The sequence below is a fragment of the Brienomyrus brachyistius genome, chromosome 4 (assembly GCF_023856365.1).
Source record: "Brienomyrus brachyistius isolate T26 chromosome 4, BBRACH_0.4, whole genome shotgun sequence".
Taxonomy (NCBI): Eukaryota; Metazoa; Chordata; class Actinopteri; order Osteoglossiformes; family Mormyridae; genus Brienomyrus; species Brienomyrus brachyistius.
In genome coordinates, this window is record NC_064536.1 from 15,522,412 (window position 1) to 15,535,205 (window position 12,794).

The following is a 12,794-nucleotide window of genomic DNA, read 5'->3' on the forward strand; positions in this document are numbered from 1 at the left end:
GGATTTGTGCACGGGGCTCCACTCCAAGCGTCCGGACTTCAGCTCAGAGCTGTACTCATCAAAGGAGCTGATGGGGGGGGCGGGGGGGGGGGAGAGAGATGCAGAACGGCTTCACCACTGGTTCCCAGTACCATGCATAGACGGTAACCAGTATTTCAGCTTTACGGCCATGAAGATCACCTTTACACATAACTTACTCACACAGCATATGGCAAAGTACTACAACAATCAGCAGATATAGTGCAACTACCGGCCCAAGGCGCCTGGGAGAAAAAAAAAAAAACACGTTTACATTTAATTCATTTATCTGCTGCTTTTATCCAAAGCGCCTTCTAGTAGAGGGGTGTCTTACAATTTATGTACACCCGGGGATCCGAACCCACAACCTTCATGTTGTTAGCACAAAGCTCTACTCGTTGAGCTACAGGAGATATTATTAAACCAACACCCAAAAACACTCAGGGTGCATGAAGAGGCCCTTTTCATTTAAAAGCATGAATGACAGCGAGAGGATATACAACTATACGGCACAGATTTAGAGAATGCAGAGTTCGACTCAGCACAAGAGCTTAGTAATGCTGGGGCAGTATGGCCTTGTATAGTTTCACTACCCACTCAACCAGGATATTCATTTGCGCCCCCCACCCCCCCCCGGTACCTGAGGTCTTGCACGCTCTCGCCCAGCCTCTCCAGCAGGAACTTGATGTCGTCTGTGATGTCCTCGTCGTCGTACCTCTGCTGCTCCAGGTTCTCCAGTTGCTTCAGCACCTTGCACTGGATCATAGCCAGTGCGTATTCCTGGCAGGTTTCCCGTTCGCTCGACTTCTCCAGAAGGTTCTGTAAGGAGCCCAGAAGCACCCACCCTAACTCAAGGCGTACGAATGTCAGGACACAGAGTAATACTGATATAGTCCTCCAATCCTAATCAAGTGGAAATGTTATATATACCTACACAAACAAAGACACAGAATTGTATGTACATATCAGAGGTAGGTATTAAACGGTCAGCAGTTGCTTGGTAAAATTCCCGACTGTTAGTATTACCGGTTCAAATTTTAAGTATCATGAAAACCATGGTTAATTCCTGCACTGTGAAAATCTCTCACTGCCCAACATCAAACAAATCTGGCGCCGTGGGTTTGTTTTGTCAGTGAAAACAATGCGGAAGGTAGTGACAATCGTTTTCCGATAAAACATCTGATAAACCGATATGGTTTTTAAATGTTTATATAAGGAATTGGCCATGTTTATGCACACAAAACTTCATAGTTATGCTAATTTCATTTGTGGTTTTCAATATGAAATTTCAAAATATTTTCGATTTGTGCATCAGTACCTTTTGAACATTTTCAACACATTTTAACAATAGAGATAATAACCGTGATCATTTTGATTACTACGCTACTGATACTAAATTTCCATACTGTTTCATCTCTAATCAGAGGTACTCAATAATTTTCCCCCCTAAATTCAGGGAGAGCTTCACCTTGGTAGGTTATTCTATGCCCATCCATAAAGGCCATGCCTTTTGATATACTCTATACTATTAGCTTATTTATTGCCTAACATCCACCTCTAAAACTTGACTTTTTAAGGTAATGGCACTTTAAGTGGGGATGAGGCTTCCTAAGATTAAAAGGGCCTCATGTAGGAGGATGCCTGGGGTGGGGGGGCACATCCACGCGGTCTGATTGAATCTCGGGACATCAAAGTGACACCCCCTCAGCATTACCAGGATCTCGCCGCTGCCGCCGTCGCAATCAATTTACACTTTACACAAACCGAGGCCCATATTTCCAGAAATAGCGTAACCATGGCGACCTTTCCCGGCAACACGACGACTCTTCTCGTCCCGTGACTTATCCACCCCCCGTCAGCCTCGTACTAACAAACATCTGACACGCTAGAAACGAAAGTGCCACATGGAAAAGGAGAGGATTGATCAGCGTTTAGGGGCTGAGATGTCGGCCTCGGGAGCAAGTAGGCGAAACACGTTAAGACACAGAAGCCAACAGGGACACAAACCAAGTACCAGCTCACACTTTCAATTCCATTTCCACTACAGAGGAACCCTTTAACCGTCCACTAGGGGGCAGGTGCTGACAGGGAGCTGGTTCTCAGGTGCTCCCAAAGTGGCATGATGTGAGAACTGGCTGGCAACTCCACAGGTTAAATATGCCATGCATATCAGATGGCAAGTACATACCTGACGACAAGCACGTAACATTCACTAATTAATGTTTTTTGACATAGAATATTTAGGTTAATGCTAACTTAAGTGCTAGCATTAGTCACAACTTTTTTTTATGAAACATTAGCTAGCTACATATCAAAGTAAATTATTTCTAATTTATTATATTTATTTATTATAAAGTATTTATAACAATTTGCTGCATTTTTGCCGTGCAGATTTTGAAGCATTCACAAACCAGCCAGTAGGAGGCGATCCCTGGATTCAACTGGATGCGGTTCATCCAAAACTTCAGAGTCGATTGTCTACATGTCACAGTCTCCAACAAGTACTCATTTCCATTGTGTGTACCCTTTGGGAAATGTGCTGTAATCGCACTTTGGAGGCAATGAATACAAGAAGTTTTTTTTTTTTTTTTTAATTTGTTCATTTGTTTTGTACTATGAATATAGTCTGCTTTCTCCAGCTGAACTTCAATTTCTACATGTTTTCAGCAAGGCTAAAATCAAACAAAACTGCGAAATCTAGAAAGAAAATTGTGGCTCTGCTGAACTGCACAATGCATTGTAGCCACTCCCTAGACCAACAACAAGGATTTCACACCAGCAATACTCTGAAGCCAGGCCGAAACCAGTTAATCAGCAGTGGAAAAGGCAGAACCAGCTTCCAAATAGGTTACGGCACCAGCAGAGAGGTAGGAGTGACCCCCCAAATGGGAACAGCATTTAGACCACAGCTTATTCAGATCACAAATGAGCTGGTCAGATTCAAAACACCTGCAGGACCAGCGAGGCCAACAGGAGGGGCCGTCTGGGAACATGCAGGTATTTCAAGGATAACACACCTACAACTAACCCTGAGATGAGAATCAACGGGTTCACTCACAGCAAAACAGAGTCACAGCTTCTGAAAGATTTGCGTGGTTCAACCCTTACTCATATGCTAGCATTTAGGCTACTGGGCAAGTCGCAAGACTCATGGGTCACCAGGTCACCCTCTGGGGGAAGGAAGGAAAAAAAAAAAAAAAAAAATTGCAGGTACTCCTACACCAAACTTATGGAGAAATCCAGAATATTAGGTCTGTATATCTAATAGTTTTGAAACTACAGCCAACTGAAATTTTAATGAGTTTTATGCATTTTGCTGAACAAGCCTTTTTGGCGAATTTCCGATGTTCATAGCTCCTTTGATATGGTACGTCCAGCTTTGAAACTTTGTAACCATGGCTGACTTTTTCTTGAGAATCAAAAATTGTTATAAAATCAGCCGTGTCTTATGCACTTTTCCTCCTACAAGGCACTGAAAATGGTCAAAAATTCAAAATGACACCCCTTTGAGAGCTTTTCTCTCAATCAGTATACTTGTTAAAGCACTTGTGTTTTTTGGTCATTTATGACACATTATGCAGTAATCATATGTATCACTGTTATAGGAATAGCAGAATCATTTTTGAAAATGTGCTCAATTTTCAAAATTGCCTTTTTTCATGTCCTCATTTGACCATGTTACATATTACATATTACGCACAAATTTGTTTAAATAAGTTGGAATATTCAATCCCTTCATAAATTCATTAAAAATCGTAAAAATAATATTTTTTTCAAGTCAGGTCATTTTATTGATTGTCAGAATCATGTAATTTTGGAACATGTGATATGGAAATTTTTCTAAAACTGCATGATTTGGTATAAAATAACTCCTATGCATGATTGTAAACGTGCTCATTTAAAGGAAAAGAAGAAATGTGTAACTATATTTAATTTCTTCACTCCCCTCCATCCTTTCCCGCGTTACCTGACTGACATCTCAGGAGCACCAGAGCTGCCCAGGCCTGGAGCCCCACTGCCTTACCCGAAACACAGCCAAGATGATGCGCGTGACCTTCTCCTTCACAGATTCCTGCAGGATGTCCGCCAGTACGGGGACTACGTTGTAACGCCTGAGATGCTCGCACATCTGGGGGCTGAAGGCCAGCAGCCACAGGCAGAAGATCATCTGGTACTGCAGCTGGAAGCCACACTTACTGCTCAGCACTGCTGTGATGCTGCAATGGCACGGGACAACAGCGCCCTCAGGTGGCTTGGAGGTATACATGCACCACTTTGCAGGCTGACATGGCCTTACAGGCCTCCAACCACCCAAATATTACAATGAACATGAAATGTGATGTGCTTCATTACAGCATGCAGCCTTTAAAACTACAGTATAATCCCATTATAGTGGACTCGCTTATAATGGAATATCGTCTATAACGGACGAGGTCCGCTGGTCCCGGCTGTGCACCTTTAAGAACATGCAGAAAAAGCATCGGATATAGCGGACTCGCATATAACGGAATTCCGCTTATAACGGACAAACAATTTGGTCCCCAGGGCCGCTTTTAGCTGTAGTTTTGTTCGGCTATAACGGACATGCAGGCTCCGCCTACAAGGCGCGTGTCGTGCCGGTGATGTCCAGCCCAGATACGTAGTCGGGATTATTAATAGTCACGCTCTATAAATAGGCATGATGTAACAGCAGCTGTATGGCTGTCCATCACCATGCACGCTGTGCGTCGGCAGACGACGCTTGCAGCTGGAGGGATGCAATAAGCAATGAGGTCAAGGTTACTACTGTACCGTACATGTGTAACCACTTATAGGCCATATATACTTCCAACAGTCAGGTAAAGTTGGATTACTACATGTACAATATAATAATCTATACCACAAGTGTGTCTGCTGGGGTGAGGCATGAGTAAATGTGTCCTGTAGTTGTGTTCTGGGCATACAGCAACTCTGGACTTTGGATATAATGGACTGTTTTGTCAGATCCCTTAAAGTCCGTTATAATGGGACTGTACTGTACTGCAAATAAGGTATTTCTTTAATTACAGAAAAGAGTTCAAATATGTTGAGAAAAGTACTACTTCGACTACTACTACCCTTCAACAACTGAGAAATATTCCTAGTTTGACACCTAAAAAAGACAGGTTAGAAGAAAGTGGAGCCCTCTAGTGGCCGGAAAACTTACGAGTTAACGCCATCTGCCTCCACCCAGGCGAATCTGTACTCGTTGATCCTCAGCATCAGCTGCAGGCAGCCAGCGACGCACTGGGCGTACTGGCAGCTCTGGGAATTGGGTCAGAGACAAGTCAGTGAGGTGAGGGTCACAGAGCCAGGAGATTTGCGGCTACGTGGGTTGACCACCAAGGGTCAACACCCCAGCGACTCCCCAAAAGGCAAAGGGGCGGGAGATCCCGTGAGAGGACGAAAGAGGAAGGCTTAAAGGGCTGCATTTCTGTTAGGAAGGGCATACAGGGGCAGAAGAAAGAGGCATGAAAAGCAGAAAATTCTAGAAGGGAAAGAAGCGGATGAGAGGGACAAAAAAGTGTTGAGGCGTCCGACCAGCCACCGTGAGAGCTTATCAGCCAGGATGAATCAGCCTCCAGATCAAGTTTTACGCCACTGGAAAAACGTTAAGCAGAACACTGTGGGAAAGGATGCCTGCAGAAAAGTTGGTCCTGAAACTCCTTGTGCAGGAGAGCATTCTGGGATATGTAGTGTTCACAGGACACAGAAGTGTACTCTACCGCACGCAGTCTTGCCGATTTCATCCTCAGCAAACGGCTCCTGTGGACAGACATGGGTCGGACGCCGGCGGAAATTCTGGGGCGGGGGGCCGACAGCCCCAAGGGGCGGGAGCGCCGGAGAGAGGCAGCGGAGCGAGAGAGGAGGGACGGCGTGGGTCAGCTATACTGAAGCTGCCAGAACATTCCTCCATGGAGGAAAAAAAAAAAAAGTCCCAGTGGGACTTGGGATAGATGACGAAAAACCCATACTCACATCACTGGGGGAAACCCATACTCACATCACTGAGGGAAACCCATACTCACATCACTGGGGGACACCGTTCCCGTTTCCGGACATGCGGGCCGCAGTTTCTACCAACAGATAAGAGGGTTTCCTTTTAGCCCGCCAGCACCACCCACCTAGATCACCCACCCATGGCCGCATTCAGGATGCGCTGAAGCTCATGTGGAGCATTTCTCAATGACCCTCCTTTACAGGGACCAGGGAAACATTTTCACATTCCCCCATGATGACAATTTGGGTTTTTCCGGTTTTTTAGACCCCTGATGGAAAGCTCACTGGCAAAACATGCCAAACAATTCAACAAGTCGGGGTAAATACCAAAAGTGTATACCTAAAACTGATACCTAGAAAGGGATCAGAGGAGCCCCAAGATTCTCTGATATGGAAACAGGAAATTTGGCTTAGGAGGACTAAAATGCTTGTGTTCCCATGAGAGGAGGAGGAGGAAGTCATGGATGGGTGTATCCAGGCACTCCCACGCACACCGAGCACGACCACAGGGGGGCGCCGCAGACAATGCTGAAAGCAGTCCAAACCACAGCGCTGCCTCCCCACCGCAGCAGTGAACCAAGGGGGGAAAAAAATGAAAAATAGGCCAGCAAAGCCAACCCAACGAAAGTCGGGGGGCGAGATGGCGAAACAAACCGAGGTCTCTCTCGTCTTCCCTCCAAAACTCAACTCTGACAACGAAAGCATACACCACTGGCCCTGTTGACAGAGAGAGGGACACCCTGGATAACCAGGCACAGCTGTTGCCATGCAGCCCTTCTGTCACAGTCAATACTTTGCGTATATTCAGATTGACGGTAAATGCTGGGTCCATGCTATCGCACACCTGGGATTTACAAAGACTAAAGAGCAAATGAAACACAAAAGATGAATTATGATGTAGAACAATGTGCTTTCTCCTCTGTAAAACTGTTGCTCATTTTCATTACTTTATTTTACATAAATGTACACTTTCATGCATTGGGAATTAGAACCATAAAATTTTAATACCAAAAAAAATTATAAAAAGAATTTAATCATTCACGGCATCTGTAAAATAGATTATTTGCCAGAGGACCGACTCTTTCCCGGTTGATTCCTTAAATAAAGAGCAAATGACTGTTAATCTGAAATGCAACTACAGCAGAATGGTACCACCACAGATGAAAAGTTCACTTTCTGATCGTCAAAACTGGAAAAAGCAAACAGATGTTAAGTAAATGACATAACAATTCAAGGATCATTACATGGGTTACAGACATCCTGCTGAACCTGAGAACACACATACCTGGGAGCATAGCTGTGTTTTGATCCAGTTAAAATAGTAGTTCAGGTCACTGCCTTCCATCAGCTCACGACCCCAGGCAGCCAGCTTGGCGATGATCCTTGCCGCCTGGAAGAAAGCACTGCTTAGAGGTCAAAGGTCAAGCTATTCTTGCCTCAGCCCATTCACTTGGGCGGGTAGCCTCTGTACATAGCCGATATAAAGCTGCAGGTTAGGACTGTGACGGAGAAGGCTTTAAAAGGCTCCATAGAAGACTGAGAGACTAACATGGCATCGATGGTACTGATGGCCAAACGAAGCTTTATGAACCATTTGCTGTATTTCCTGACCCCATTAGATGGTGCTCTTTGTTCATTAAAAAAAGGGCTATGCTTCAGTGTCAGCCAAGAGCACCATCTAGTGGAGTCAAAAGTTACAGCAAATGGTTCATAAGGCTTAATTTGGCCGTCACTGATCGATGGGACCTGACATGCAAATGGCAGCATTTACTGCAGCAATACATGGAGGAGGCCCCCCCGAGAGGCAAGTTCCTGCTGTAGGTTTTCTTGCATGCATGTGGAACGGGAGACTCCTCACCCTCAAGAGACAATTATGTGAATTACATCACTGACCCCTCCAATCATAGTCACTGATACCAGCCTCTCTTACAGATAGTTTTAAAACCCACAAAGCCAATCAGCAGCTACTACTTATACCGGAAAACAACCATTACACCTTGAGTGACATTTGCAACATATGATCATTTGATGGCACAACAGACCATCTTTAAAATTCAACTACAATTTAGTTCACTGGAAAAAAATGTCTAATAAGTTTTTGCATCCCTTTCCTGGGTGAATAATTTATTTCCCACATTCCTCCCCCCTACAAGTACACTATTTTGCCGAAAGTATTGGGACACCTGCCTTAACACACACATGAACTTTAACAACATCCCATTCTTAAGACATAGGCTTTAATATGGAGTTGGTCCTCCCTTTGCAGCTGTAACAGCTTCAGCTCCTCTGGGAAGGCTGTCCACAAGGTTTAGGAGGGTGTTTATGGGAATTTTTGACCATTCATCCAGGAGAGCATTTGTGGGGTCATGCTGGAAAAGGAAGGGACCATCCCCAAACTGTTCCCACAAAGTTGGGAGCATGAAGTTGTCTGAAATGGCTTTGAATGCTGCAGCATTAAGAGTTCCTTTCACTGGAACTAAAGGGCCAAGCCTAACCCCTGAAACACAACCCTACACCATAATCCTCCTTCCACCAAACTTTACACTTGGCACACTGCAGTCAGGCAGGTACCGTTCTCCCGGCAACCGCTAAACCCAGACTCGTCCATCAGATTGCCAGACAGAGAAGCGTGATTCGTCACTCCAGAGAACATGTCTCCACTGCTCTAGAGTCCAGTGGAGGTGTGCTTTACATTACTGCATCCGACGCTTTGCATTGCGCTTGGTGATGCAAGGCTTGGATGCAGCTGCTCGGCCATAGAAACCCATTCCATGAAGTGAAGCTCTTTACGCAATGTTCTTGAGCTGATCTTGAGCTAAGGCCACACAAAGTTTGAAGATCTGTGACTACTGACTCTGCAGACAGGTGGCAAACTTCTCGACATTGTGTGCCCCAGCATGCATTGTCCACGCTCTGTGATTTTTACATGACCTACTACTTCGTGGCTGAGTTGCTGTTGTGCCTATTGCTTCCACTTTGTTATAATACCACAAAGGTGACCGTGGAAAATTTAGCTGCGAGGAAATTTCACGAATGGACGTCCACACAAGTGGCATTTTATGATGATACCATGCTTGAATTCACTGAGCTCCTGAGAGCGACCCATTCTTTCACAAATGTTTGTAGAAGCAGTCTGCATGCCTATGTGCTTGATTTTATACACCTGTGGCTATTGAAGTGATTGGAATTCCTGAATTCAATTATTTGGAGGGGTGTCCCAATACTTCGGGCAATACAGTGTATATCAACGGAACACTGACACCAGCAGTTGCCAAGGCGACGCTATTACCATGTGGACGGTGAAGGGATCCTGCCGGTTTAGCATGGGCAGGAAGTAGGACCAGGCTGTGTTCTTGGTCTTCTTGGCGTAATCAAAGAAGACATTCACCCTTTGGTGGTTCTCCTGGGGGGGAGGTGGGGGCAGAGGTAGAAGGTGATGGCACGTTAAATGGCCGGGGGTGGTACTGTGAGCTCAAATCCTGTATCTGGCATAGTAATCATATCACCATCGGGCCATTCAGCCCCGCTGCTCCAGGGATTCCGGCTGACCTTGCATCACATGAAAACCAGAGCAACAGGTAATACAGCTTCCAGTGTAAGCGGCCTGACTCAGCTGAAAGCACCTCCACCCTCACCTGCAGCGTGTCGTCGATCAGCGTGAGGATGTACTGCACCGTCTGCTCCTTGGAGATGTGAGCCATGAGGTTCAGGAAGGTCTTGGCGCACTGGGTCACACACACAGGTGGCCCGACCGGGTTAGTATACGGAAACATGAGCTCCTAGACCCTTAAAAGCAAAGCTTCTGAAAAATCCTGAAATACCTGATGACCCTCATTGGTCAGTATCTCCTGCTTATCCTCAGCCTGTTCAAACTTCTTGATGAACTCACAATCTTCAGAAGAAATCATCTGCCCCCTGAAATACAAACAGAAGATCTAAAGAAAACTCAACATACACACACTTCTGGATGCAGCAGGGGTGGAGATCATGGTAAAGCACATACATGCTAACCTACCTGAAGAGGTACCCAAACAAATATCCCATAACAAACAATGAGGGTCTGACTAAAGGAAGGTACCTACTGCAGCCTGATATTATGGTAAATCAGGGCTGCACGTTGGCGCACTCTACTGGCCTGGAGGTGATGATTCAAAAACACAAGCATTCCAGCTACTTTGCTTTTCACCACTTTGCTTTAGGAAACATCGAGGGGGAAAAATGTAAGCTTACTAAGTTCCTAACACACAGGCCAGTGTGTGATGAGACATTTCCCCTTCAGAGTTATATTTAAAAAGGAAACAACTTTAGAGAACAGAACACAGACGATCACCAGACTAATGAATTAATCACCAGCTGCTATTAAATATTTAATATTAAACACTGAATTCCACACAATCTGCACTGGATTCTTACACTGGTGCCACTAAACACCTCAGTTCTCAGATGGAGAACAAGGGCCCACATTACAGAGGACATCTCCTAGTTCACTAACACCTCTGTCCTTGTTAAGAAGGCACGAAAGGGGCTGTATTACGGTATGGTCCAGGAACTACACTGCTGTGAATACAAAGGTACTTCAGCTAGAGGTGAAGGCCATCCAACATGTCACTGGTACCCTGCTCCCCCCGCACTGTGGACATTTACTGGAAATAATGTTTGTGGCGGGTGCAGGGTATCATCAAGGACATTTCACTGCCCTCAGGTATATGAAGCAGAAATCTCCACTCCAGAACTAGAAGCCTGATAAAGAGATTCTATTCTGTTAGCTGTTTCTCTCTGCAACACATAAAAACTGCTGTACTAATTGCATATTTTTTTTCCTATTGTCTACTGTAAACTAATTACATCTTTACATATGTATCCTTATACATATTACATTTTATATTTGAGCAGGCTTGTAATTTTCATTTGTTATTGTGCCTGTGTGTTGTAGCTTTTATATGCTAATTTACATTCTGGTTAGATGCTAAATGCATTTTGTTGTGAAGTATTAGTACTTGCCAATGACATCTGAATCTGAATCCACTGCAAAAATCACCAGGAAACAATGTGAGAGGAGTAAAAATCATGGTACGAGCACTAAAAGCCATAAAAGGATGGGTCCTTTCACCTCAGCCGGTGACAACCTGTGATTCGCTTCAGTTCCAGTCCACTTTATCAGAATCCACCATAAACAATGCATGTTTACATTCCTGCAGGCCACTGTGCTCCCGATCGCCTGAACATACAGGTATCTCCTCCATAGACATTTCAACTACATCAGTTTATCTAACACGGTAAAGTCTATTCTCTGTAATGATAAAAAAGTGGTCTACAAAAGCTCCAAACACTAGTCATTAAACACACACGTGAAGAGCAAAAATTCTATTATTTCTAAAAACTAAAAATGTGGTGCCAATTCCTATTATATAAGACAGTACGAATAAGTGAAACCACCCGGTTTTAATGGAATTCTGCTTTAAAGAAATGCCAGGCCATATCTGGAATGAACAAGAAAAATCATGTTTATATATGATTACAGTTTTTGGGTTTACACCACCAACACACAAAAAAAAACATGCAAATGTACTCATCTGTACAATTAGTCAACACTTAATAGGTTGTCCGAAGATCTCGGTTAATTTCCTTTTTGTGCTCCTCGCCAGGGTAAGCGATTACTCACTGGAGGTAGGACTGCCAGTTGACTTTGTTGGCCCGAACCTCCGCAGCCTTGGCGGCGATCACGTTGGTGGGCACAGCCGCGTCCACAGCTCCCCGGATGTCCATCTTCCACCCCTTTCCCCTTGCGCCGTATCAGTGCGAATCGGGGATTTATATCACAGTATCTATGGTTAGGTAAAAGAAATCTGCAATGAGGATCGTACCATTAAAAGGCTGTGCAGCAAATTAAATCCGATATACTGCAGAATAGAACAATAACCCCGATTCAGTTACAACTCAAATCACCCATTACGTCTGATTAAATTCATTAATTCAATCGCAATTCGTTAATAAGTTTTGTTTAATTAACTAAGCTAAGCTATATATACATCGCATTCTATACTGTGAGCTGAAGGCCAAAGATGACGTTGAATTAGCTCGTGATGTAATGCTGTAAATTGAATTGTTTGGAAATGTTTATTATAAAAAAACAGCATTTTCCGCACTGATAAAATGTTGTCGGGCAAAAAGAAATATATATCCTCGGTGTCCTGTTTCCCCCCTTGTCAAACGTCTTCATATATGCTGCTGTCACCCACTGCGCGACAATGACATTTAATTCATTAACTGCGTTTCTTTGCACCAGAATTTTAGCCACGTCAACATTACTATGAAAATATTACATTCCGATTAAATAAAATTCACCATATAAGAAGCTATTATAACATTACACGATATTTATAAGTAGACATACCAGTTCCCCTTACCTGACTATTTGCTATCAGCTGACTAGACGTCACGTCTGCGATCATGTGACCGAGTTACCCGGAAGCGACCGGAGTGCGACGTTGAGGAATCACGTGATCGTCGGTCTGGTCTTATATGCATAAAAAAGTCGCGTTAGATTGTATTTCTGTGGTGATGACTCGCTTAGTATTGGTGATTTTAGAGAATGGTGTTGGTAAGTTGCATTTTTATAGGTGTCAGGGCAGTTTCCTGTAAGTAATTGTGATCCACTGAAATTTACAGGGTTGCCAGCTCTCACGTATCTGGCGTGACACGCTTTCTGAGTCATGGACACGCAAATATTGCGGAAAATCTATATTATTCCATTATGC

At 44.2% G+C, this 12,794-nt stretch overlaps 1 protein-coding gene across 5 annotated transcripts in view; it reads right to left on the minus strand.

Moving 5' to 3' along the window:
- Nucleotides 1-12,592, minus strand: part of atp6v1h (ATPase H+ transporting V1 subunit H) — a 15,876-nt gene extending 3,284 nt beyond the window's left edge. Inside the window, exons 1-12 of one of the 5 annotated variants that reach the window (XM_049010769.1) lie at nt 12,444-12,592; nt 11,699-11,861; nt 9,858-9,951; nt 9,672-9,761; nt 9,326-9,439; nt 7,322-7,426; nt 6,691-6,753; nt 6,066-6,113; nt 5,204-5,301; nt 4,043-4,235; nt 659-837; nt 1-67 (exon numbers count right to left, since the gene is read on the minus strand). The exon at nt 1-67 is cut by the window's left edge and continues 59 nt beyond it. In XM_049010769.1, coding sequence (XP_048866726.1) covers nt 1-67; nt 659-837; nt 4,043-4,235; nt 5,204-5,301; nt 6,066-6,113; nt 6,691-6,753; nt 7,322-7,426; nt 9,326-9,439; nt 9,672-9,761; nt 9,858-9,951; nt 11,699-11,802 — 1,155 coding nt within the window. In that variant the 5' untranslated portion in view covers nt 11,803-11,861; nt 12,444-12,592. Of the gene's footprint in view, nt 68-658; nt 838-4,042; nt 4,236-5,203; nt 5,302-6,065; nt 6,114-6,690; nt 6,754-7,321; nt 7,427-9,325; nt 9,440-9,671; nt 9,762-9,857; nt 9,952-11,698; nt 11,883-12,443 lie in introns of all 5 variants that reach the window. The other 4 variants (XM_049010770.1, XM_049010772.1, XM_049010771.1 and 1 more) reach the window with 4 other exon arrangements.
- Between the last annotated feature and the right edge of the window lie 202 nt (nt 12,593-12,794).